We start from the raw sequence: 27,704 nt of genomic DNA on the forward strand, positions 1-27,704 counted from the left end.
GAAGTCCAGTGCACATGTACGCAACAAAATCTCAAGGACAATTAACAGGACTGAAATATGACATCTACAAAAGTGCAAACATAATTGTTCCCTTTACACTTACCCTCATTTTTGTACCAAAGAAAATCCCACTAAAACTAATTTGTTTATATTAAAAAACTTGGCCTAATTTTTTATATAAGCAAAAATACTGACAGAGGTTTTCTGAATTCCTGAAGGATAAGGTAGAAAGAAAAAGTAAATGTTTTATATTTTTTCACAAAGGTATGTCTTACCAAATTTTTGATAGCTTAGGAAAAAGAATTCTTTAATTCTGGAAAAATAAAACATTTAGAGTATCTTCTTCAGTTCACGTTATCTCATGTAATTAATACGTATATCTTGATCATTTGTTAGGATATTTTGAAGCCATCATTCTCTCCATTAAGTGTCTGTAATTACCTACCCAGTTCAGTGTTATGATGTGAAAGTTTTTCAGAAACCTGTATTGTAGACTGTGTCAAAATCCTTTCCATGAATCTCTCTGAAGATGAAACATATTGCAAAAGCATCAAATAAACAATAACTCTGTAAATGACAAAAGACTTAAAATGGCATGGCTAAAGATTTGATTACAATAAAATTGACAATAAAATTTGATTATTCCTGTGACGTATAATATTTTTAGGTAACTAGAATTATGAGAGATAACATATGAGGACATAGATTTTTAAAAATTTGGCACTGTATTTGGAACGTTTATATTAACAACATACACATATGAGGATATCCATAAAGAAAGTTTGTCATTACTTGTTTGATAATGCTTCACATGTAATTTGACATATCAAATAAGCATAATTAGATTGCCATTTCTGTTATTAGGAGAAGAGAGAACAAATTCTCTGAGAAGTCCCATGGACTCTCTGGAAGTTCTCAAAGCTACTTGTAGGGCAAAAAAAGATTTTGTTTATGATTTAAATTTTTGGGAAGTTTGTTAGAAATATCAAAAGGCTTTAACACACCTGGTCAAATAAGATAATAGGTTATGATAAAACGATGATTACTTATCCATTTAACTAAAGTGACAACAGAAGATGTCAAAGGCAAACACAGAAACTTAAACTGTAAAAAAAAAAAGCTCTCTTAAAAGAAAGACTTCAGCTTTTTGAACATGGGAAATTATTTTGAGAAAACATAGAATCCCTGTATTTTTGGTAGACACATAAAATTAAAGAAAAACCTTTTATAACCTCTTTCTCAAGAGCAGGAAAATAACTCATTTTAAGAGAGAGAAAGGCAAATTCTAATTTTGTACCAGTTTACTGTTGATATTAAACCAATTACTTAATTAAATTAATTCCAAGCTTAGCCAACTTGCCCATGCACAAAACTCTTTACCCAAGATTCCTCTTCCACAAACCTATAACTTTTTTTTTTTTTTTTTACTTTCAGAACATGCCTTTTCTTCTTTCCCATAACCAGTTTTACTTTAGGACAAAATTACTTTCTTAACAAAAAGATCCCTCCATCCCTTTTACCTTCTTTATTGAAAACATACATTTTATCACAGCATAAATTTTTAATGAGTCACAAGACATGTCTTTTTAAGTACATTTACCATAACACACAAAAACTTCACCTAAAAACTTTTTATATTTCTTATATCTATTTAGTTCACTTGTTCCTAATAATTATATTTAGATTGCCTACAAAACTTGTGAAACGTTAGACAAAATCCGCTATTATTATAAGTGATTTTTATAGCTAGCAAATTTTGTAACAAGGATAACATGAGCTTATTTCACCAATAAACCCAGGTAGAATAGACATGGAGTCTGTATCATACCCAATGCTGATAACTCAGAAGACATACCTATTTCAACCAAACCAAGGAATGTAAATAAACTTTCATTTACCAAAAATTATTCTGTATCACATTTACTTGAAAAACACATATGGGTTAGTTTCTGTTATATTTCTGAGAAGAGTAAAGTGCTCAATTCTTATAAGTGCTTCACCTTTAATGCAATTAAATAGAGCTCTTAAATTTGGTAATACCATCTAGAGGTAGAAAATATGTGAAATATTTACAACATACGTATATAGACACAGACAGATGTAAACAGAAATCTTATAGCCTCCATTTAAATTCTTTTTCTTAGATTTCCTAGGCAACTAGCTATACAGAGAGTTAAGTCTCTTCTATGCTGCATGAGGAGTATGTGTCAATGTAATGGGTTAGGTAGAGAATTGTGCAAGATAGTCCACATATAAAGATGCACTATTCATATATGTACATAACAAAGTGCAATGTTCAGTGCTACAATGAGCGAGAAAAATGTAGAAGCCATGGTGGAACAAGTTCTGAGAGGAAGGAATTCAGAATTGGTTTCTTTTCAAAATTGTCAACTTAAAATAAAAAATCTGAATGAAAATAAATTTAAAGGTTTCAAATGATGGTCTCACTATTTCAAATCATGCTTATTGCTACCTAACTTCAATAACAAGGACACATTCTGACAATTATTTCACGTTTATTCTTTATAAATAAGTGAACCTACATTGTTGATTTGACTTCCATATGACTATCTTTGACAAGGAAGAGAGCTTAAGAGAGATCGTCATCTATGAGCTTAATGCTAAAGAAGTGAGAGAGAAAAAAGCAGACTCTGACAGTTGTCTACTCAGCTTGTCTGATTAAACTGCTGGGTCACGGGGTCCTGTTGATCATCACTAATTGGAGTCAGGGAGACCTGTAGAGGGAGCTCTCACACCTTGTCACATGTCATCAATTACTCCAAACAAGAAGACACAGAAGCTTGAACGTCTGACAGAAAGTACAACTACTTCACTACTGAAGGGAGAGTTCTCTCTCTACCTTCCAGTAGCCCAGCCAATAAGAAACGCCACAGCTCAGCCAATGAGAAGTTGTTGCCACCCCGAACTTCTACTTTCCCCCAATGAACTTCGTTTAGAACAGACCATCCTTACTCTCTTCTTTCATTATAAAAGCTGCATTTGTTGATATGCATCTAGAAGATAGAGTAAATGTTAGATATCAAATTGTAATTAAAATATTGAAACACTATACACTAAAGCTATCCAAATATTTAATAGTTTCACTTCCTATATACATTTATTTTATATATAAGATAAAATATTTTACATATATTTATATGTAATGTGTATATTATCTATATTATCTGTATATAATTACATATATCTTGAAAAAGGAGGATTGTTATATATGCCTGTCAAAACAAATATGTAACGACAAAATGAAAGTGGTGGCTGTACAAAAAGAGTGGAAACTAAGAAACCCTTAGACAAGGCTTTCAATATCCACAAGGAACCCTCTGTTCTGTGAATGTTACAAAGTAACATAGATCACTCAGGTGCACTGGTTGGCCGGTTGCTAAACCACAGTTGTGTGTGTGGTCTGACCAGTAATCAGTTATCTAAGTATTTTGCTCTGTGTGCTGTGATCAGTCTTTGTTTAAAGGGAGTTGGCAGGAAGAAAATATGAAAGAGGAGTGGGGTATAAGTAGATTATAAAATCAAAATTGATTTTCCAATGATGATTGGGCCGATAAATGTTAGTATCGTTTCTCCTGAGGCTTGTGCGTTAACGGAGGACTCAATAATATATTCTGTCTGCTTTTCAAAGGTGAGTTAGGGGGTTTATGGAACAACAATAATAAAACCAAAAAACTTTTATTTGGGAACAAAGAAAAGGCATCAGGATTACCCAGTAATTGGAATTCACAGTGTGATTGCTTTGTTCTCACGGACACTGTTTACAGGGAGTTTCCAGTTCGTGGTTTGGTTTCTCCAACTTGAACATCACCTGGCCTCCCACAGAGACTATTTACTAAAAACAGGGCAGGTTAAAAGCTCAGGGACTGAGTAAAGATTTACATTGTCTCTCACATAACATGAAAAAAAGGATTGAAAGCAGCTTTGTTTCCTTTGCTAACCAACTTCCGAGAGCTGGGAGCCCTGCCAGTTCAACTCCTTCCTGGACAGGCCAGGGCACTTGTTAGAGTCTACACTATAACAACAACAATTTATAACTACGTAGAAGAAATTACAAGCACTTGCACCTGTAGTTTGGATCCAAAAAGAAAAGCTTGTTAAAACATCCCTGGGGTTTCTAACTCAGCTTTCCCAGGCATTTTGGAAAGTAATGAGGTCCCACATGGACATAAGGAGAACTTGGCAACAGTGAGATAAAAAAGAAACTTTGAGAACAAGTTTTAGGTTTGCCTCATGCAATTCTCATACACAATGCATGGACCTTTCGCGTCTCATTAAACTCGGTGTGTCTGTGTTGACAAGCATATTGGAAGTGGAAGGACAACAGTGTGCTCAATTTAAAGTAGTAGAACATCAAAATGAGCTCCCTGGGCAGTTGTGGGCTCATTTAACGACTATGCTCATGTTTCTTGAGGTTCTTCCGTACTTGATGATTGGCGGTTGGAATAACTTCATCATTCCAAGGATGCACTGTTTTCTCCAACATTACCACTTCTTTCAGTATCTTGAAGTCATCATCCAGATTCATAACAGCTTTATTTTAATATTTTGACCATGTCACATTTATGCCAAAACTATCACTGAAATAAAAATATACTTGGGTATATTATTGGATGTAGAAATACATATTATTCAACTCTTTTACTTCATAAGAAGGTATTTGATTGTTTAAAGTTTACACACATTTCACTTATTCATAAAGCCCAAGAATGGAGGCTAGACTATCCAAAAACAAAATCCAACAAATGGTATCAATTTGGTAAAACATTCAGTCAAGTCAGTAAAAAATACAAAAATCATAGGATAGGATGAATTGACTTATTTCAGTCAGTACTTCAATTTCAGCACTCATGGAAGGAAAATTATTGATTATCTTGGAGAACTTCTAGGACAAGAAAAGTGCCGTTAGCTGTCTCTCCTTCCTACTGCTCTGATAATGCACCAGCGCAAGATTATATTCATCATCTTCTACGTAGGCTTCTACCTTCCCAGCTACTTAAAGACAGCGTTTGGATTGAAACATGTTTGAGGCCTCCCACAATCTCTGCACCCCCATTTTTTCTTGTGCTAATTTAAAAGAAAGTATTTGGATCCAATAAATGTTTAAGATAATAATAACATAATTATCATTAATATAACATTATATAACAGATGTTAACAATATTTCAGATAATTAATTATGATTTGGAAAGTCATACAATTTTCTAACATACTGTATGGCGCTTAGTCTTTGTGTATCTTATTAAAGGTTGCAAAATTCATAGCTAATTTCTTTTACCCCTTACCTCCATGCGCTCTTCATTTTCTCCATATTATAACAGCTTTTTATATTTCTTACCTTCTTTTCTTTGTCACATACTGGACACATATCTCATTGTCTTCTAGTAAACTAAATTTTTATTGGGCTATGTTGATTCTACAATGCATTCCATTTATTTTATTTTTTATTTCAGTGCATGTATTTTACGTTTCCAAGATTCTGGTTTTGTTTATTTTGCATTCACTTTTCTCCTTTCATCCTTCCTGATTTGTTTCAAAATTTCCTGTTCTTTTAAAATAGAAGTTATACTTCTATTTCATTAAATTTTCAAGTGTGCATGTGTATGTTGCAAGACTTTTCTTATCCGCAATATAAATTCCACCTGTAACAAGTTCCTATTTCTATGGTAGTTTGGAGTTATTTTTTTTTAACATTAGACTTAACTATTTGGATCTCTCTCTCTCTGTGTCACACAAATAAACAGACAAACTCATTTACACATTATATTCTGTCTCCCACCATCTGTCTCCCACTATCTGTGCTTACCCTTTCTGTCTAGCAGCTTATAACTTCCTCTCAGCAGACGTCTGGTCTTCAAACTCAAAACTGGTTCCCATGATTCATGACTTGAGTTTTGTTCCCCATTCAGATATTGTGGACATAGCAGGTCCACAGCCAGAAGACAGTTTGTCTTATTTCCTTTGCAGTAATACTGAGCCTTTCTCCTCAAATTCCTGACCTCAAAACTTCCCATTAAAAGCTTAAACACAGATATCAGTTTGATTAATATGTATTAGCCCTTTGAATAAGGCAAAAGCCCACCACATCCTCCAATGTCACATAAAAGGTCTTGCTCCAGTTCATCTTTATCTCTGGGAAGCTGCTGCCCTCTGCCCCAGTGACAGAGCCTGTAGTTCAGATCCACCCATTCTGCAACATTTCACCTGTTTCAGATCTGCAGATATATTTAACTAGAGTTTCTTGTCACAGAAAACTTTTCTCCTAACATGTAAATACACATGTATTTGATATGCATACTATTAGTCTTTGGTGTGTGTCTGGAGCAGAAATTGTTTAAGATTCTTCCACAAGTTGGTCCAGATTTATGCACTTTTTTTGTCGCATAACGTCCTCCATCATTTTTTTGCTTGTTTTGGATCCCACAACCATGATGCTAAGTTTGTCATCATCCTGGTGAGAATAAAGTAATATTTTATTGCTGTCTATGGATTAGGTATGGAAGTGATCATCTCCTCCCGTATTTGTTAGCCATTAGACTTCCCATTGCTGTGAATGTTCAAATCAACTGCTGATTTCCGGTCTACTTTAGTGCAAATGTTATTGAGTGCTTGCCATATTTAGGTTATTTCTGGAACGCAGTGAGTGGATCATTTGCTTAACAGAAGCAGATCTGTATTTGCAAGTATATCGAGAGTGGGATGACAACAGTGTACTCATTAATATGGTGTAGTAGAACCACAAGGTGAAGTCTCCTTAGTGGTTTTGTGCTGATTTTTGAAACTTTTGAAATTAAAATTATTTTAATTCTTATTATAAAATATATTGTACACACAAGAGAATACATCTCATTAATATTAGCACATTTAAAATAAAATGTAATAACCAGTGATCATCACATATATAGGAAATATACATCAGCAATCCATTCAAACCCCTGGTGGCCTCTTCCTACATTTCCCAGAGAGCTACATTTTTAAATTTGTTTCAGTCAATCCTTTGGTTTCTTTATAACCTTATCATAAGTGTTTGTATCTTCAAATATGTGTGTGTCTCTTTTGAGCTTTATATTCAAAGAATCACACTGAAAGTGTTCTTTTGTCTTTTCTTTTCTTGCCTTTTGTGCTGGGATATGCTGATGTGCTGATGTTCATAAATCACTTAAAAGGATAGTAACTTCTGTATAGTTTTACGTTGTTTAAACACAATCTACTCAGGTCTTTTTCCTCTAATTTTCTGCAATTACAAATAAGAGTTCAATGAGTGTATCTGGACAAGTCTCCTTGTGAAAGTAGAAATTGTTTTACAGTGAACACTTAAGACGAAAATAAATGATCGTAGAAACTTTACCAGGTAATTCCTGATTATTTTTCAGTGATTGCACAGATTTATACTTCTACCCCCAATGCATCCGAGTTCACTGTGTTTCACATCATTGTCCAAACTGGGTCTGTTCACTCAATGAAGTATTTGACAAAAAATAGCAAGTGTGGAATACTACCTAATGCTTTCATTTTCATTTCCATAATTATTAATTATACTCAGTGGTATTTGATATGTTTATTGGTCATCCACAATTTCTGTTACACTATTGTTCATTCCTTTTGCACACTTTTTTTCTAGTGGGTTGTTTGCCTTTGTTTTGATGGTTCCTAAAGATTTCATATATATTTGCTTGCTGATTCAGTCACTCATCTACCTGTCTAGGTGACCTTTCCCTTTGAATGGCTCTTAAACATCTCCGACATCATAAGTCCAAACCTGTATCCTGATCCCCCATCCCATACTGCCCCAGCACCTCCTTCCTCAGTACTTTGAATGGCAGTGACGTTTTTCAGTGCCTCTAGCCCAAAGCTTTGAGGTCACCCATGAGGATTCTCACTGCACATGCTCTGTGTCCCGTCCACCAGGTTTTCTGTTGGTTCTACCTCCAAACACACCAAGAATCTGGTGACTTCTCAGCACCTCCACAGCTACCACTCTGCTCTGAGCTGCCCATAACTTTCACTCAAATTTCTGAAATGTTTGCCTAATCTCCCTTCTTCAGTCCATGTCCCTCAGCAACCTACCCTCAACAGAGTAGCCCGAGTCCTATGTGAGAGTCAGATCATGGCACTCCCCTGCTCAAAGCCCTGCAACAGCTTCCCAGCAACCTTGGAGCCAAAGCCATGGTCCCCATGAAGGCCTCCAGGACCCTACCAGTGTAGTTCCTACTTACCATCTGACCTCATCTCTCACTGCTCTCACCTTCTCCTCTTCCTTCCAACCAAACAGGCATCCGTGTGATTCTAGAACACACTGTCCACAGTCATGCCTGAGGGCTGGTGCACTTGGAGGTTTCTCTTACTAGACTGCTCTTTCTCCAAGAATCTATGGGGTGAATTCCCTCATTTCTTTCCAGTCTGTGCTCCAAAGTTAGCTACTCAGTGGGGCCTAGCATGAGCTCCCCACTATCACCACTGTCACTCTTGATTGGCCTCACTTTTGTCCCACTTTTCCTTTCACTGTAGCACTGATGATCTTCTAACATACAATAGAATTTACCTATTTATTATGTTTACGTTTAGTATCTGCCTTTCCCACACACACATGCACTCAACCTAAAATATAATGCACCCATAAGCATTTTTGTCTTTGTTCTTCACTGATGCATCCAAAGTGCTGAGGACGTTGCTTGCCATATTGTACTTGCATTCAACTGGGTAGATACTAGTTGAGGGATAAAAGAAAGTCATGTATATAGAGCAGCACACACAAGTGTACATGGTGATGAGTATAGGAAACTCAGGATCCAACTACTTAGGAATAAATTCTGACAACATTGACTGGCTATCCCATTTGCTGTATTTTTGGGAAAATAACTGAAGCTTTAGTTTCCTTATTGCAAAATTGAGGATAAAATATATCAGTGTTGCCACGGAATAGTCAGATGAGACCATAATTATTTTGTTTTGTAAGGCATTCTTTTGAGAAAGGTTAGAATTTTCTCTTTACCTTTCATGGTCTTAAACTTTACAAATATGCCCATGTGTAGATTTTTTTTTTTACTATATTATGTTTGGCATTGCATATCAATTTTGAGGGGGAAATATAATCTTGCTTCAAATGGGAAAAAAATTTCATTATTTCTTCAAATATCTCCTCCTGTGTATTTACTTTTACTTTATTTTGGTGATGCTTATTATGTTAAAGCAATTTGTTTATCTGGATGTTGTCTGAGAGGGTTACACTATGTGACAATTCAGCAGAATAATCAGTAACTGGTTATGTCTGTTCTGTTAATTAGCACTTTTGTTAGTTATATATTCTTTAACAATTAATTTTTGTATCTAGCATTTTCATCCAGTTTTCCTTATACTTTTTTTCCCTTTGTGTTTCTTATAAAATCTTCATCCTTAACTTCCAGAACCTGTTTACTGTTTGTTTTAAATTTTACTTTATGGTAAATTAATCATTTTTTATATGGCACAAGACTTTTGTTTTACTTTATTTTTAGTTTGTTTTTCTCAGATATCTCTTAATTCCCCAGATATATTGCCTAACATTCCTGTAAATGTATTTCTGTGACTAAATATTAAATGCAGGCCACAATTTATGTCCCTTCTACAATATGTCTTCAGTCATATCCTACAAGTTTGAAAAGTATCTCCTTCTTTTTCATACATCTTGATATATTTCTTTTTACATCTTCCTAAACCTATAGCAATTTAGAAGACTTGTTCTCAATTTCTAAATGCATAATTCTTTCTTATTTTTTCCTTATAAATATTTAATCTATTTTAACTTATTTATGGGTTGTAATCAATAGTCACTTAATAAATTGTGTATTTGTGTAGCTGAGTTATTCAAAATCTTTACATCTTTTGTTGTTGTTGTTGTTGTTGTTTTGCTCTATGAAGAAATTCACTTTAACACTTACAACTTTAAGACTTTGCATACGTTACAACAGTGCATTAGGGATACAAGCTGTAAAACACTTTCCATTCCTTTGGATTTTGCATATGATGGGTTTGCATCAGTCACTGCAGGTAGATTGAGCAAGCTTTGTTTTTGTGTTTGTTTTTTTAAACATGCATTCAACTAGATATGATTCTGAATAGATTAATACTCCCTTTTTATCCTTATAGTTAGCTAAAAAATTGCCAGGCAACCCACAAAACAGGATTTTCTGTAAGAACAACCCAGAGTCAGCTGGAGAATCATGGCGCTGGGACCTGCTGGGTGGGCCGCAGGAGTGCTAGCTAAGTGTCAGAGCATTAGGAAGAAAGTCCGGGCTGGAGGCGCCAGGCCTGCAGCACCAGCTGTGGAACCTCCATTATGTGAACGCACAGCTCCATCCTCAAACATTTGCAGGGTGATCACCACGGAGGGGGCACGTAGCTGTAGGTGGGTGTTCCGGGGGCCGGATATGTGGGCACCTTGACTCGGTGAGGGGCGACAGGAGTTGGGGAGTGGGCAGTCAGCAGGGTACCTGCTGACATCGCCATAGTGGTCCCAGCCACCATGCCCATGGTGACCCCGTTGCCTGTAGGTGGAGGGATAGGTGCAGGGTACACCGCCATCGGCATGCCATTGGGTTGCACCACCGTGGTGTGGTGGACGACGTGAGGAGGTGCTGCGTACAGGGGTTGTGTGCAGTATGTGCCTTGCTGTGCGTATGGGCTCTGCTGGGGGTAGGCACTTCGCACGGGGTACACGGCGGTCTGGTAGGGGTTGGGGGAGGAGGAGTATGGTGGCACTGCCCCACTGGTGGGGGAACAGGACACTTTGTAAGGTGTGCCAGGAGTGTAACCTGTTTGGAAGGTGGGGTTCGCTCCAGGGTACACGTTGGGGGAGTAGGTGGGAGCCGCTGCTGCGTAGCCCATGGGGAAACCAGCTGGATAACCAATTCCTTTGGCATTTGCATAGGGAACCCCAGAAGAACCAGGGCTATAAACAGGATTCATGATTTCAAGAACATGACATCCACAACCACGGCTAAGACAGAGGTCCAGATCAGCGCTGTCCAACAGCACTTTCTGCAGCGATGAAGCTCATCTCCATGTGGGCTGTTCGATAAGCAACCATCAGCTAAAAGTAACAATCGCTCCCCGCGCCGCCGCGGGCGGCCTGGGCCTCGCTGACCAGCGCGACGGCCGGGGGAATGCAGCCAGGCCTGCTCCGATGCGGGGGCCGAGCCGCGAGGGCCAGTCTCCGCCTCCGCCGCGGGCCTCTCCCCTGCTCCGTGCCCGGCCCGCCTCTCCGCAGCCCGCCCGACCCGCCCACGTTGCTACATCTTTCGTTTTTATATATTCTTTGATATTTTTGTTTTTCTCCCAACATTGGAGTATGAAAATTATTTTATAAATGAATAAGTTGAAAGACTTATATACAGTCAATGCTCATATTTCTATCTTCATTTAACTGTTTTTTATTTGTTTTATCACATATCTATATATTTATGAATGCCTTTCTCCATTTACTCCATTTTATTTATTTATTTTATTTGTTTCAAAGTGAATTTCAGACACTGGTGCACTTTAGCCCCTGAACATCTGAGGATAGATATATAATATTAACTAACTAGAGTTGTTTGCTTATTTTTAAATTTCATATCTATATTTTCAATTAAAAAAATTGGTATGTAAAACTACATATGCTATATTTTTAATTAAATACAGTCAGATACACAAATTTAAGTGTACCACTCAATGAATTCTGGCAAATGCATACACCCACGTAGTGTGTTGAATTTATCCTGCAGAAAATTTCTACCTCCTATGCCCATTCCCGTTAATCCTTGCCCCAAACCCCAGAAGCTTCAACATTGTTCTGACTTTTTACCACCTTGGATTAGTTTGTTTTCTGGACGTTTATACTAGTGGAGTTCTATGGCATCCAGTTTTGAGTAAGAATTCTGTCATTCTACATGTTTTTGAGATTCACCCATGTTGTATGTATAAATACTTGATTTGTTGTTGTTGTTTAATTTAAATTCTTTTCTTTTGAGAGATAATCTTAGAGTCATATGCTATTGTAAGATATAATGCAGAGAGATACTAAGTAACTTTTACCCATCTTTCCTCAAGGATGACATCTTACAAAACTAAAGTACAATAATTATAACCAGCACAGAGACATTGATAAAATTTATCAATATTTCTCAGATTTTCCTAGTTTTACTTTTCTCAAAAGTATGTGTGTAGGTGTGTGCATGTAGTTCTATGTAAGTTTATTATGAATGTAGGTTAGAGTGTCCTCCACTGTGGTCAAGATATAGATCAGGTTCATTACCATGAGAGTCCATCAGTTTGCCATTTACTGCCATACCAACACACCCTCCCCTAATTCGTGGAAATCATTAATTTATTCTCAACTCTATAATTCCATCATGAATTACATGAATTTATGTATATTACATAAATATTATATGAGAGGAGTTTTATACACTATATAATTTTTCAGGATTGGCTTTTTTTCACTGAGCATAATTGTCTGGAGATTCATTCAAGTCATTGAATGTAACAATTCCAAAAACTTAGACCATTTTTAATTAATTTGTTTTTATGTTGGAAATGGAAACATCTTGTATATTTTTTAACACTAGAAAAGAGGGGACTGGTGAAAGAGAATGTTGACTAATATAAAGTTATTACCATGCAAGCTTTAGTTGAAATTATTCGGCTTAATATAATAAATTTATAGAATAAATTTAAAAATCTCAAACTACGCTTCAACATACTAAACTTTTGAGATGGAATGAAAATAGTTAATAAGAGAAATTTTATAGGAGCTAATGTCTGCATTAAAAAAAACCTTAAATAAACAACCTAACCTTGAAGTTTCCAAAGAACTAGTAAAAGAATAGATTAAGTCCTAAGTTTGTAGTAGAAATAAATAAAACTGAGACTAAAAACAATAAAAGAGATGAATTAACCTGAGAAATGCTTTGTTTTAAGGTAAACAAAATTGGCAAAAATTTGGCTGGACTAATCAAGAAAAAAAAGAAAGAGGGGTCAAAAAATACAATCAAAAATGAAAGATTACACATTACAAATGATACCACAGAAATAAAAAGACCCATTACATATTATTATGAACAACTATATGCTAACAATTTAGATGATCTGGAAGAAATGGATGAATTTCTAGAAATGTAAAATCTACCAAGACTGTCATGAAGAAACAGAAATGATACCTACATATACAATGTAATATTATTCAGCCATAAAAAAAGAGTGAAATCTTGCCCTTTGTGACCATGTTGTTGGACCCTGAGAACATTATGCTAAATACAATAAGTCAGACAGAGAAAGACAAATACTGTAGGATCTCTCTTATATGTGGAATATATCTATACAAACACACACTATTTATACACACTATGTACTATACACCATGTATATACTCTATAATATGTATGCTAGATATGTATGCTACATACTATAGATAGATAGATAGATAGATAGATACAAGCTCATGGATACAGAGACCAGACTGGTGGTTGCCAGGGGTGGGAGGAAGGAGATGGGAGAAATAGTTAAATTGCTGTTTGTTTTTGTCTAGTTTAAATGAATTGAACAAAAAAGTAGAAATAAAAAGAAGTAGAAAATCCAAACAGACTAATATCAAGGAAGAAGATTGAATTAGTAATCAAAGATCCTCCAACAAATGAAAGTCCAGGATCAGATGGCTTCACTTGTGAATCCGACTAAACAATTAAAGAAGAATTAACACCAATCCTTCTCAAACTGTTTCAAAAAATGGAAGAGAAAGGAGCACTTCCGAACTCATTTTATAAGACCAGAATTATCCTGATAGCAAAGCCCGATTAGGACACTAGAAGAAAAGAAAATTACAGGCTAATATTGCTGATAAACATAGATGCAAAAAGTCTCAAACAAAAATTAGCAAACTGAATTCAACAGCGTATTAAGAGGATCATATACCATAATCAAGTAGGACATATCCCTGCGATGCAAGGATGTTTCAATATGTGTAAATCAATAAATGTGACATTAACAAAATGAAGAATAAAAATCATACAATCATTCCCATAGATACAGAGAAAGTATGTGAAAAACACTTAACATCATTTCAGGATCAAACATGATAACTATACTTCCCACTGCTGTATGATATATATGAATGTTGTTAAGAGAGTAAATTCTGAGTTATCACTACGAGAAAAAAATATTATTTTATTTCCATGTATTTTTATTGTATCTGTATGAGATAATGAACATTAGCTAAATTTATTGTGGTAATCACTTCTCAATATATGTGAATCAAACATTTATGCTGTACACCTGAAACTCATACAGTGATGTATGTTAATTATATCTCAATAAAACTGAAAAAAGACCTCTCAAACTAGATATAGAAAGAATGCAATTCAACATAATAGAGACTATGCATCACAAGCCCACAGCTAACATCATACTCAACAGAAAAAGCTGAACACTCTCTCTCTGAGATTAAGAACAAGACAAGGGTGCCACTCTTGCCACTTCTAATTAACATAGTACTAAAATCCTAGCCAAAGAAATTAGGAAAGAAAAATAAATAAAAGGCATCTGAATGAGAAAGGATGAAGTAAAATTTTCTCTGTTTGTAGTTGACATGATATTACATATAGTAAACCCTAAAGACTCCACAGAAAACTGTTAAAACCAATAAATGAATTCAATAAGGTTGCAGGATATAAAATTAATATGCAAAAATAAGTTACATTTCTATACACGAACAATATACTACCTGAAAAAGAAATTAAGATCTCATTTACAATAGCATCAAAAAGAATAAAATATTTAGGAATAAATTTACTAAAGGAGGTGAAAATCTGTACACTGAAAACTATGAAATATTGGTAAAAGAAACTAAAGAAGACTCAAATAAGCTGAAAGGTATCTTGTGCTCAAGCACGGAAAGAATCGATGCTGTTATAATGTCCGTTATACCCTAAATGGTCTACAGATTCCAAGCAATGCTTATCAACATCCAATGGAATTTTTCCAAGAAATAGAAAAAAATCTTAAAACTTGCATGGAACCCATAAGACCCCAAATAGCTACAGCAAACTTGATCAAGAACAAAGCTGATTTCAAGCTGTGTCACAAAGATATAGTAATCAAAACCATATGGTAATGGCATAAAAAAGACATAGGCCACTAAAAAAGAAAAAGAGAACAGAAAGAAACCTGACTGACGTTTTTACAAAGGCACTAAGAAGGGGCTGGCCCCATGGCCGAGTCATTAAGCTTTGGTGGCTCAGGGTTGTGCCAGTTCAGATCCTGGGTGCAGACCTAGCACCACTCATCAGGCCATGCTGAGGTGGCATCCCATATAGCACAACCAGGGGACCTACAACTAGAATATACAACTATGTACTGGGGGATTTGGGGAGAAAAAAAGAAGATTGGCAACAGATGTCAGCTCAGGTGCCAATCTTTGAAAAACAAAAGGCACTAAGAATACACAGTGGGGAAGGGATTGTCACTGCAATAAATGATGTTGAGAAAACACAATATCTGCATGTAAAAGAATGAAATTAGACTCCATATTATACCATGTACAAAAATCAACTCAAAATGGATTAAAGACTTACAAGTAAGACTTGAAGCTAACAACTCTTAGATGAAAACAGAGAAAAACTCCTTGACATTGTTCTTGGCCATGACCTTGTGGTTTTGACACAAAAAGTATAGGCAAAAACAGAAAAATATAAACAAATGGAACTACATCAAAGTGAAAAGTTTCTGCATGGCAAAAGAAACAATCAACAAATAAAAAGGTAATCTATTGAATGGGAGAAAATATTTGTGAATCATATATACCATAAGAGATTACTATCCAAAATATATAAGAAGCTCATACAACTCAAAAGTTAAGTAAATAAATAAATAACCTGATTAAAAAACACTCAAAAGACATAAATAGACATTTTTCCAAGGAAGATACACAAAAGGTGAACAGACATGTGAAAAGATGCTAAATTTCACCAATCATAGGGAAAATGAAAGTCCAAACCACAATTAGACATCACTTCAAATCTGTTAAGATGGCTACTATCAAAAAGTCAAAATACATCATATTGATGAAGATCTAGACAAAAGTGACCACTTGAACACTGTTGCTGGGAATGTAATTGATCAGCCATTATGGGAAACACTATGAAGTTTCCTTAAAAAATTAAAAATGCAACTACTAGGGGGCAGCCCAGTGGTGCCGCAGTTAAGTTCACATGTTCTGCTTCAGCAGCCTGGGGTTTGCCAGATAGGATCCCAGTTGCGGACCTATACATTGCTTGTCAAGCCGTGCTGTGGCAGGCGTCCCACATATAAAGTAGAGGAAGATGGGTATGGATGTTAGCTCAGGGCCAGTCTTCCTCAGCAAAAAGAGGAAGATCGGCAGTAGTTATCTCAGGGGTAATCTTCCTCAAAAGAAAAAAAGTCATTAAAACTCAAAAAAGTAGCACAAATCTCCCTGGCAATGGTAAATGTATAGCCATAGTTACATCTGCAATATGGTAATAGTGGTGTATAACTCACAACTCTAGTTTACAAGGTAAAAAAGTCAACATGGCAAAAATAACCAAAAATTCAATAATCTGTCATTAGTTACACAATACTAAAAAAATTTCAATTGTAGCAGTAAAAATCTAAAATTTGAGGAGGAGAAGAAACCAAAATATAAAGAATGTAAAACATATTGATGTTAAATTGTTAACAGTTCAAAATAGGATGTTATAAGTTTAAGGTATTTTATGTAAGCCTCATGGTAATCACAAAGAAAAATCTCATAGTAATTCTTCAAAAGAACATGATAAAAAGTCAAAGCATACAGTTACCAAAAACATGAAAACACAAAAAAAAGGACAGCAGGAAAAGGAAGAGAAACAAGGAATAATGGATATATAAAACAGCCAGAAAACAATTAATAAAATAGCAATAGTAAGTCCTACCTATATATAATTACTTAAAATTTAATCAAATTAAACTCTTCAATCAAAAGATAAAGAATGGGTGAATGGATAAAAACAAGACCCAGTGATATGCTGCCTACAAAACACTCATTATAATTCTAAGGACACACATAGGCTGAGAGTGAAGGGATGAGAAAAGACATTTCAGCAAAAGTTAAACAAAAAAAGAAGTGGTAGCTATACTTATCACAAAGTAGACTTTAAACTAAACATGATAAAAAGAGAGAAGATTATTACATAATGATAAAGGGATCAACACATCAAGAAAATATAACAATTGTAAATATTTATGCACCCAAGATCTGAGTAGCTAAATATATAAAACAAAAACTAACAGACCTAAAAAGAGAAAGAAACAGCAATACAATAATTATTGGGGACTCTAATACCACATTCTCAACAACAGATGGATCATTCAGACAGAATCAATAAGAAAACAGTAAATTTGAGCAACACTATACATCAAATGGACCTAACAAACATATAATGAACATTCTGTCCAGCAACAGGAAAATACACATTTTCTCAAGCTCATGTGAAATATTTTTCAACATATCGTATGTTAGGCCACAAAATAAGTCATAGTAAATTTAGGAAGATTGCAATCATCCAACTATCTTCTCTGACCACAGTGGCAAGAAACCAGCAATCAAAACGAGAGGAAAACAGGAAAATCCAAAATCACATGGAAGTTAGATAACATTATCCTCAAGAACCAATGGATCAAAAGAGAAATCAAAGAGGAAACTAAAAAGTTTCTTGAGACAAATGAAAATGGAAACACAACATGCCAGAATTTATGGGAAGCAGCAAAAAGAGTTCTAAGAGGGAACTTCAAAGCAATGAGCACCTACATTAAGAAGCAAGAAAGATTCCAAATAAATGACCTAATTCTACATCTTTAGGAACAAGAAAAAGAACAAATTGAGCCCAAAGTTAGCAGAAAAAAAAGAAAATCATAAAGATTAGAGTAGAAATAAATTAAAGAGAACAGAAAAACAATAGAAAAGATTAACCAAACTGAGTTGATTCTTTAAAAAGATAAACAAACTCTTAGCTAGATTAACCAAGGAGAAAAGAGAAAGAACCCAAATCAAGAAAATTATAAATTAAAAAGGAGTTAACCTAGATTCACCAAGAAAGAAAAAGGCTCAGATAACCAAAATCAGAATTAAAAGAGAAGACGTTACAACTGATACCACAGACATTCAAAGGATCAAAACAGGCTACTATGAATATCTATATGTGAACAAACTGGACAACCTAGAAGAAATAAAAAAATTCTTAGAAACATACAGCTTGCCAAGAACGAATCAGGAAGAAGTAAAAAATCTGAATAAACCAATTACTAGTGAGGACATTGAACCAGTACTCAAAAATCTCCCAGCAAAGAAAAGCCCAGGATCAGATAGTTTCACTGGTGAATTGTACCAAACTTTAAAAAAATCCTTCTCAAATTCTTCCCCAAAACTGAAGAGAAGTAAACACTCTCAAACTCATTTCACAAGGTCAACATTAACCTGATACCAAAACCAGAAATAGATATTGCTAGAAAAGAAAATTACAAGCCACTATCCCTGATGAATATTGATGCATGAATTATCAATAAAATACTAGCAAATTGAATCCAGCAGCACATTAAAAACATCATTCACCGTGTTAAAGTTGGGTTTACCGCTGGGATGCAAGAGCGTTTCAACATATGCAAAGCAATCAATGTGGTGCATCACATTAATAGAATGAAAGAAAAGAATCCTGTAATCATCTCAATAGACACAGAAAAAGCATTTGACAAAATTTAGCATCCATTCATAATAAAAACTCAACAATTTAAACATGGAACATATCTCAACATATTAAAGGTCATATATGACAAGTCCACAGCTAACATCATACTCAATAGCAAAAGGGTGAAAGATTTTTCTCTAAGATTAGAAACAGGACCAGAGTGCTCACTCTCACCACTCCTATTCAACAGAGTACTGGAAATCCTAGCTAGAGCAATCAGGCAAGAAGAAGACACAAAAATTATTAGAATTGGAAAGAACGAAATAAAATTGTTCCTATTTGCAGATGACATGATTTTATATAGAGAATATTTTAAAGATCCAACCAAAAATCTGTTAAATCTAATCAATAAATTGAGCAAAGTTATAGGATACAAAGTTAATATACAAAAATCAGTAGCATTTCTTACGCTAACAGTAAAATTTCTGAAAAAGAAATAAAGACATTGATCCAATTCACAACAGCATCGAAAACAATAAAATACTCAAGAACAAATTTAACTAAGAAGGTGAAAGATCTCTGCTGAAAACTACAAAACATTGATGAAGGAAATCAAAGAAAGCAAGTGGAAAGGTATTCTGTGTTCATGCATCGGAAGAATTAATATTGTTAAAATGTCAATATTATCAAAAGTTATCTATAGATTCATTGGAATCACTATCAAGTTTCTAATGGCGATTTTTACAGAAATAGAAATAATACTCCTAAAGTTGATATGGAATGACCAAAGACCCCAAGTAGCCAAAGAAATTCTGAGAAAGAAGACCAAAGCTGGGAGAATCTCAGTTCCAGATTTCAAGATATAGTACAAAGCTATAGTCACCAAAATATTATAATACTGGCATAAAAACAGACGAATAGAAGAGCATTGAGAGCCCAGAAATACACCCAAGCTTGTGTGGTCAACTAATATCTGACAAGGGAGCTAAGAATGCTCCATGGTGAAAAGACAGTCTCTTCAATCAATGGTGCTGGGATGATTGCATATTCACATTTAAAAGAATGGAACTGAGCTCATATCTTACACCACTTGCAAAAATTAACTTGAAATGGATTAGACTTAAATGTAGGACCTGAAACAATGAAATTCCTAGAAGAAAACTTAGGAATAAAGCTCCTTGACACGGATCTTGCAATAAACTTTTGTATATGGATTTTTTTTGACACATAAAGCACAGGAACAAAATAAAAAATAAACAAGTGGGACTACATCAAACAAAAAAGCTTTTGCATGGCAAAAGAAACCATCAACCAAGTGAAAAGACGACACTTGGAATTGGAAAAGATATTTGCAAACCATGTGTCTGATAAAGGATTAATATCCAAAACATAAAAACTCATACAACTCAGTGGCAACAAACAATGAAATTAAAAAGTGGGCAAGGGATCTGAATAAACATTTGTCCCAAGAAGATATATGAAAGGCCAACGTACATAAAAATATGCTGAACCTCACTTGTTATTAGGAAGATGCAAATGAAAATCACAATGAGATATTATCTCATGCCTGTTAGAATGACCACGGTCAAAAAGACAACAGTTAAGAGATATTGACCCGGAAGTGGAGAAATAGGAGTGCCTGTGCCCTCTTGGTGAGATTGTAAATTGGTGCAGCCACTGTGAAAAACAGTATGGAGGATTCTCAAAAAATTAAAAATAGAACTACATCATAATTCAGCAATTTCACTTTTGATAATATATCCAGAAGAATAAAAGCATAAACCCAAAGTTAAAATAATACTCCAAAGTAACCCCATTGTTAGCCTCCAATATGGTTCTTTTTGCTTATCATCACCTAGAACATCAATACAGATTACAAGATATCCTGCTAAACTGTGTGCCGCTTAGTTTCACGTTTGGAGATTTCTGATAAATGTTATGGCAATAAAATATTCTTTTATATTTTGATTTTAATACTCAACTTCAAGTTCATGTTCTTCGTTTAGGTTCATTAATGCTGCTCTGTTTGTGATTATCAATTTTATAGAACATTCCATTGCACGTTTTGGACTATTCCTTGTATTAAACTAAAAAGTCGAATCTGGTACACAAGGTATCAAGTCTTGAGGCAAATTATTCACCAAAATAGTTCTCTCCAATTTACACAAACTCCAGCAGTGTTAGAATTTTAATTGCTGCCGAAGTAATGTGTGGGCATACTTGAATCCCTCCTTGTTTGTTCACATTTGCATCACCTTGACCTCTAGTGAGCTTGACATGCTTTTAGAATTTGATCTTCCTCTTCTGTGAATTGCATGTTCACATCCATTTCTCTTTTCCTATTTATTTAGTTATTCATCTTTTCCTATTGAATTTTTTGGAGTTTTAAAAGGCTTGTTCTTTATACCAACCCTTTTTCCATCACATATGTTGTATATATTTTCTTCCGTTATGTCTTTTGTGTTTTGACTTTGAATATGTTGTCTTAGTTGTTATTGCTGCTGATTGCAATAATTATGTTAATATGCACTTACATATTGAGGGAAAACCTCCTCATCTTCAGCTCTCTGCCAGCACCATGAAGCCCATCATAAACATCACTCGGCCTACCTGGGACAGACACCATGACCTGAAAAAGAGATGGTGGTGGGGAGGGGGTGAGACAGGAAATGGAGTCCAATTGTGTTACTAAGCCCCGACTTCTGAACCAGTCTTCTCTGTAGGGATTTTAATTCAACTTGGTAGTTTGGGCTCATTCATGCCCCTCTTCTCACTGGTCACACTCTGGCATACTGCCTTGTGAGGTTCACTCTGGGGTGGAAGTTCCTTCTTTAGGTTTAGAATGACAGTTCTTCCATGCTGGGAAAAAATGAAGACTATTAAAGGAAAATGCCACAGATGGAATTATTTTTGTGGCAAAAAGAGGGGCGATCATGCATGCACGTGTGAATACCTGCTAATGTACTCCATTCACGTGTGGAGATTCTGCCCAAATCTGAGCCCTTTGGTTGAACTAAATGCTGTGGACTGGATATCTGTATCCCCTCAAATGAATATGTTGAAATCTTAGCTGCCAATATAATGCTATTGGGAGACACTAGGCACTTTTGTAGATGATTATGTCATAAGGAGGCAACTCTTAAAAGGGATTAATGTTGTTGTAAATGAGATGCCAGAAAGCTCCCTTACCCCTTCCACCATGTGAGGACACAAGACTATGGTCATCGATGAACCCTCACCAGACATCAGATCTGCAGGACCTGATCTTGTAGTTTTAGCACCCAAAACCGTGAGAAGTAAATTTTTGTTATTTAAGCCACCCAGTCTGCGAATTTTTGTTATAGCAGCTGAATGGACTTACACCAAGGAAAGCATCCTTTGACAGGTTGGAAAAGATCACAGCCCCCAGTACAAGGTAGACGTGCAGACAGGGAAACTGTGGAATGCAGAAATTCTGCAATGTCAACAATTTGCTGCTTTGGGGCCTACTGTAGAAACAGTTCAGAGCTGGGAATGTCTGGGTCATAAGGAGAAGGTCTCTCTGATCGCTCACCAGGGGAAGCTGGTGATAACGGCCCCAAATATGCCGGGACACTAGACAAGTTCTTTCCTATGCTAAGGAAGGAGAACTCACCACAAACCTGGAAACTATTCAGTGTATACTCCAGCACAGCTCCAAATGCAAATCTTGTCTATGGTCTTGTTTCACTCTTCCTCAAAGCTTCTCTGAAGAACCAAAGATTCCCTCAAGTTTTGAGGGGAGGGTGAATGCAGGGTGGTAAGCATCTTATATAAGCTTCACTCCCATAATCAACTTAAAAACTAGTCTCAGAAACACACCCAAACAGAGACAGTGGAGAAGGCAGACCCTAACCCCCCACACAGGCTCTCTGACCTCACGTAGCAGCTTAACATCTGGTTGTCCTGGCCTCTCTCACATCACAGGACAAAGATAGTATGATAACAAGCAGGAGACACTGCTTCAAAGTCCATTCTGCAGACTACAACTCTGTCTTCCTTATAATCTGGCTATGAAATCAACTAAGGCATAATGGGAAGTGGGGGAGAAAGGTGATACATAGGTGGGGGGATTTTCCTGTTGTTGGATCTTTGCAAGCCAGCTGTTCCAGTCTGGTTCAAACTCGCTATAAGCACAGTATTCAGTCAGCAACCATAGCCACCTGCACAATCTTCTGGGCCACCCCTTGCCAGACCCCTTCCCTCCCATCCCCCAGGGACTTAGTGGAGGGCTCTCCCTTTTCCATACAAACGTGGCCCTCCTGGCTCAAGAAGTAATTGACTGTGCCCCTCTTCCATGAAAGAATGAATTGTACGCAGCAACTGCTCAGCCTTCTCTTGAAGGGTGTAAAAACACCACAGAGGACAAGTGAAGGAAACAGAGGAAGGTGTGAACTGTATGTGACTCCTTATGACAGGCCTGCTTCCCCTTGGCTGGCGAACTCTCCTATATGTGCTCCATTTAAAAATGATGTGATATTAAACATGGCAAATCACAGAGAATCAATGTGAAAACTAATGCCAACAGGTAAAACATCCAATGACGTAGCAGGATGTCAAACTAACGTGCAAAAGTCAGTAGCTTTCATGTAGCAAACAGTAGCCACAGCATATAATAGATGAGTAGACTTGATTTACAATAGAAATAAGGAAAGATAAACTAAAAAAGGTTACCAAGAAATGACCTGGACCTCTATGCAGAAAAGTACAAAATAACCTATAAATGCATAACAAACACAGAGACAAGATGGTCCTCTCTGCTAAGTTCAACCATAAAACCTGGACAATCATAAAAGAAGAAATTTAGTGAGAACTCTGAAAGGTGGTAAGAAGAAGGCAAACTGACTTGGGACTTCAGGACTGGAGGAACAACACAGTGACAGGGTGTCTTATCCCCCAACTTTAGAAGGAGACCCAGATTCAGTAATCTCAGATCCTGATCTGCCAACAGAACTCAGCCCAGGTAGGCTTGTCCCCCTCCAGATGCAATGAGTCTTAGGAATTGTTCCAAATTAGCACAGCAACACTCCCAAGGGGGTCTTTGGAAAGTGTCACTAACAAAGGAAACAAAGAGAAGATTCTCCTTCCCTGTCACCCATGAGACTTTCCTCCTTCCCCTGGAGGTACCAAGCCTGCTGGGCAGCAGCAAGAGGGACTTTGCCCACTGGAGGGGACAAAATGACTTCCTCCTAGGTTTTTAGGTTCTGTGGCTGCTCTGAAGATTAAGTTTGCGTGAGACAAATTAACAAAAGAAAATAAATTGATTACACAGTAATTTAACTATGGCTTGAATTTCATAAAATATAAGACTCAAGAAGGTAGCCAGATGATTCAGATTTTTTTCAATTTTTACCAATTTATTAAATTAATGTTTCTCTAATAAACACTAACTGCCACTTGAGTGAGGTTCATAATCATTCTTGTGATTGTGTTCACAAATTAGAGACAGTTTACTTACCCCTACTGCTGTGAATAAAATCAATTTTGTCAGTGCTGTTGGCACGTCATAACTGAAAATTCTGTAAAGTTGAGATTTGGGCCTACAAAACACTATTTAAGAGAGCAGGTAGGTCTTGACAGTAAAGACAGCATCAAAAGCTTCATCCAGGCAGTTTGCTGTGACAAAACTTCAATGCTATCGTATGTCACCTGGGATTTCTTCAAGGTCTTTTTCATTCCTCTGAGAAATGATGATTCACTTCTATCCTGCTCTGTGTGCTGCCAGCACTTTTTCCTTAATTCACTGGAAGATCAAGACCCCTCTGAAATTTCTCCAGGCATAACTACATTTGAATGTAAAAGCAGCCCACTAAAAGGTGAGGCAAGACAAGTCACTGTGATAACTCCAGCAGGGGGTCTATCTTTTGTGACAGCTCCAGCTGGAAAATGCACATGGATGTCTGTGTTGTTAAGATAAAAAATTCCAGAAGCACAGGGCAGATGGTATTTCTTGGCATTGCTGCAGAGCCTGCTAATAGCAAGATGGGCAGACTCTTCTCATGATATCCCCTAGCTGAGCAGTTAGAGTTAAATGACCTTCACCATCCATTCAACTTGCCTCCCCAAATATGACTTCTCCACCTAAGGGAGTCCAAGCCAAACTTATTGCCATTCCTGGTTGACTCAAATGCCCATTTTATATATCTGGAGCCCAAAGATGTCTTTTGGAGCATAGAAATCAATCAAAATTGGCGTTTCAGGTGGTAGGGCCAAGTAACTGCTGTCATTGATAGATTCAGATTTTGTGTCTTCTAAGATGTTTTCTCTGTAAATTTCTTTCTCATTCACATCAAAATGGTCCAACTTGACTTCCTTATATTGTTCTTTTCCCACCTTCACAGCAACAGCTGGGCAAATGGCCCCAAACCAGCTATCCAGAGAATGACCCCCTGCCTCTCTGGTACACCTGGTGAAGATATGAAGAGGAGTAACCTGAGAGATCTGAATCTGCTGAGGACTCAGCCCATGTTGTTCCAGTTGCTTTGGGATCAATTGCTGGCTGGCAATCTATCTTCTCTTGTGTATACCCTGGCACCTGAATGTCCTCATCTGTCCAAGAGAACAGGTGGAGTAGTAGCAGTCGTATTGGCGATAGTTATTAAAATAACTTGGGAGAGGTTAAAGCCCACATTTAGAGAATGATTTGTGAAGCTATGGTTTTGTTCATGATCCACTACCTCAAGCAGAGCTGCTGCAGGATCACTTGGACACAATTTTTTCTAATTTTTCAACCTCATCTAATAGAAACACCAGATTGTTAACCTCAATGGTCTTCAAGTCATTGATTGTATGACCAGGTGTACTGCCAACATAGGTGTGCCTGTGTCCTCAAATGTCAGACTATTCACGTTCTCATCCAAATACAATCTTGTGGAAATTTCGATCTAGAGTCTTGGCCACAGACTTTCCCACATTGTTTTGCCAACTCTAGGAGGGTCAGCAAAGCAAAGAATGGGCCCTTCAGATTGGTTTTCAGCTGTTTGACAGCCTAATATTCCAAAATTCTGTCCTTCAATTTTTCAAGGCAAAATGCTTGTTATTCAGAAGAATTTAGGCTTCTTGAATGTCTGGATGGTCAGTTGTACTTTTGTTCCAGAAAGTTCCACCATAAATTCTAAATAATTTCTAATCTGAACATATTCTGGCATTGCTTGCAGCATCTTTTTAGTCTTTTTCTCTTTTTGACACAGACCTAATGGGCTTCTTCTGACATATTGGATGCTCACCTTTTTTCTAGCATGACAATATCATAATTATCTTCTTCCTCATGTTCGTCTTTTAAAGTACCCAGGATGCGGGCCAGCCCGGTGGTGTAGCAGTTAAGTGCCCACGTTCCGCTTCAGCAGCACAGGGTTTGCAGGTTCGGATCCTGGGCATCGCTTGGCAAGCCATGTTGTGGTAGGCATCCCACATATAAAGTGGAGGAAGATGGGCACGAAGGTTGGCTCAGGGCCAGTCTTCCTCAGCAAAAAGAGGACGATTGGTAGCAGATGTTAGCTCATGACTAATCTTCCTCAAAAAATAAAAAAAAAAATAAAGTACCTAGGATGTGTGAAATCATATTGAGGCATATTCATATAATGCATTTATTATCATCTTTCTCGCTTTTTCTGTTTTATTATTATTATTATTATATTTTTAGGAAGATTAGCCCTCATTAACATCTGCCACCAATCCTCCTCTTTTCACTGAGGATGACTGGCCTTGTGCTAACATCCATGCCCATCTTCCTCTAATTTATATGTGGGACTCCTGCCACAGCATGGCTTGATGAGTGGTGCGTAGGTCTGCACCCAGGATCTGAACTGGTGAACCTTGGGCCACTGAAGGAGAACATGCAAACCTAACCACTGTGCCACCAGGCTGGCCCCAAGTTTTCTGTTTTTTTAAAGCAATTTCAATTCTTGCATTTGTTTCACCAGGAGTGGTATCATCATCTTGGACAGTTCCTCCAGAGTCACAGTATCTAGAATTTGGAGCATTTTTGTTGCTTGTTTGGATAAGTGATGTCAGAATGTCTAGTAAATCTTCCCTAGGAGAACTGTCTAAAAGACATCTCAATTTAGCAACTGCAGGGACATGTATATTCAACATTTCAATCAATAGTAGTTCATTTTTGTAGAACTCTTCTGATAATTCTCCTAGCTTCTCTTTAGTTTTACAGGTGTTGAAAAATTCCTCAAGGCAGCCCAACAGTTCCACTTTAATGACAGGATATGACTTATCTTTTAAATCCATCTGCAAACAGCACAGGCGTGTGGTCAACAAAAGTGAGTGGGAATTGGGCTGGGTACTGCCCACAATCTGAACCATCAGTGCAGCTGCCCCAATCCTGTGCAGTGGTGGCAGATCCTGAGTATTGCTGGCCAGGTAGGTCATGCTGCGGATGAGACTTAGGATGGTGCTCTGCAGCCCTCGAGCAGGCATCTCCACACCAGCTGCCAGTTGCAAGTCCAGTCCACACTGGGTGCACATGGGGGAGCTTGGAAGCAGGAAGCCATCTGGGTGAACAGCAGCAGGAAGTGGCTGAAGAAAAATTATGGGAAGATGAGGGGAGAAAATGTATAATAAATAAAACTTGCCTTGTTGTGCAGAAAAATCTCTCAGTTAAAAAAATTCTCTAGGGGTTGGCCTGGTGGTTCACTGGTTAAGTGTGCATGTTCCACTTCGGTGGCATGGGGTTCCCCAGTTCTGATCCAAGGTGCAGACAGGGCACTACTTGCCACGCCATGCTGTGGCAGGTGTCCCACATATAAAGCAGAGGAAGATGGGCGTGGATGCTAGCTCAGGGCCAGTCTTCCTCAGCAAAAAGAGGAGGATTGGCAGCAGTTAGCTCAGGGCTAATCTTCCTCAAAAAAAAAAAAAAAATCTCTAGGGGCTGGCCTGGTGGCACACGGGTTAAATTCACACATTCTTCTTTGATGGCCTGGGGTTCACCAGTTCAGATCCCAGGTGCGGACCTACACAACACTTATCAAG

At 36.9% G+C, this 27,704-nt stretch overlaps 1 protein-coding gene and 1 pseudogene across 1 annotated transcript; both read right to left on the reverse strand.

Annotated features, from left to right (window-relative positions):
- Positions 1–10,271: 10,271 nt before the first annotated feature.
- Positions 10,272–11,062, reverse strand: LOC138918170 (myelin-associated neurite-outgrowth inhibitor-like). Its single transcript, XM_070238373.1, has one exon. It carries the CDS (start codon positions 10,960–10,962, stop codon positions 10,375–10,377), a length of 588 nt encoding a protein of 195 aa, XP_070094474.1. The 5' UTR covers positions 10,963–11,062; the 3' UTR covers positions 10,272–10,374.
- Positions 11,063–24,189: 13,127 nt separating this feature from the next.
- LOC100146467 (lon protease homolog 2, peroxisomal-like) lies at positions 24,190–27,456 on the reverse strand (annotated as a pseudogene).
- Between the last annotated feature and the right edge of the window lie 248 nt (positions 27,457–27,704).

This window comes from Equus caballus, chromosome 16, assembly GCF_041296265.1.
Source record: "Equus caballus isolate H_3958 breed thoroughbred chromosome 16, TB-T2T, whole genome shotgun sequence".
Taxonomy (NCBI): Eukaryota; Metazoa; Chordata; class Mammalia; order Perissodactyla; family Equidae; genus Equus; species Equus caballus.

Excerpts from the sequence above, each read along its gene's own strand:
- LOC138918170 (XM_070238373.1), bottom strand. The coding sequence starts at position 10,962 with ATGAATCCTGTTTATAGCCCTGGTTCTTCTGGGGTTCCCTATGCAAAT.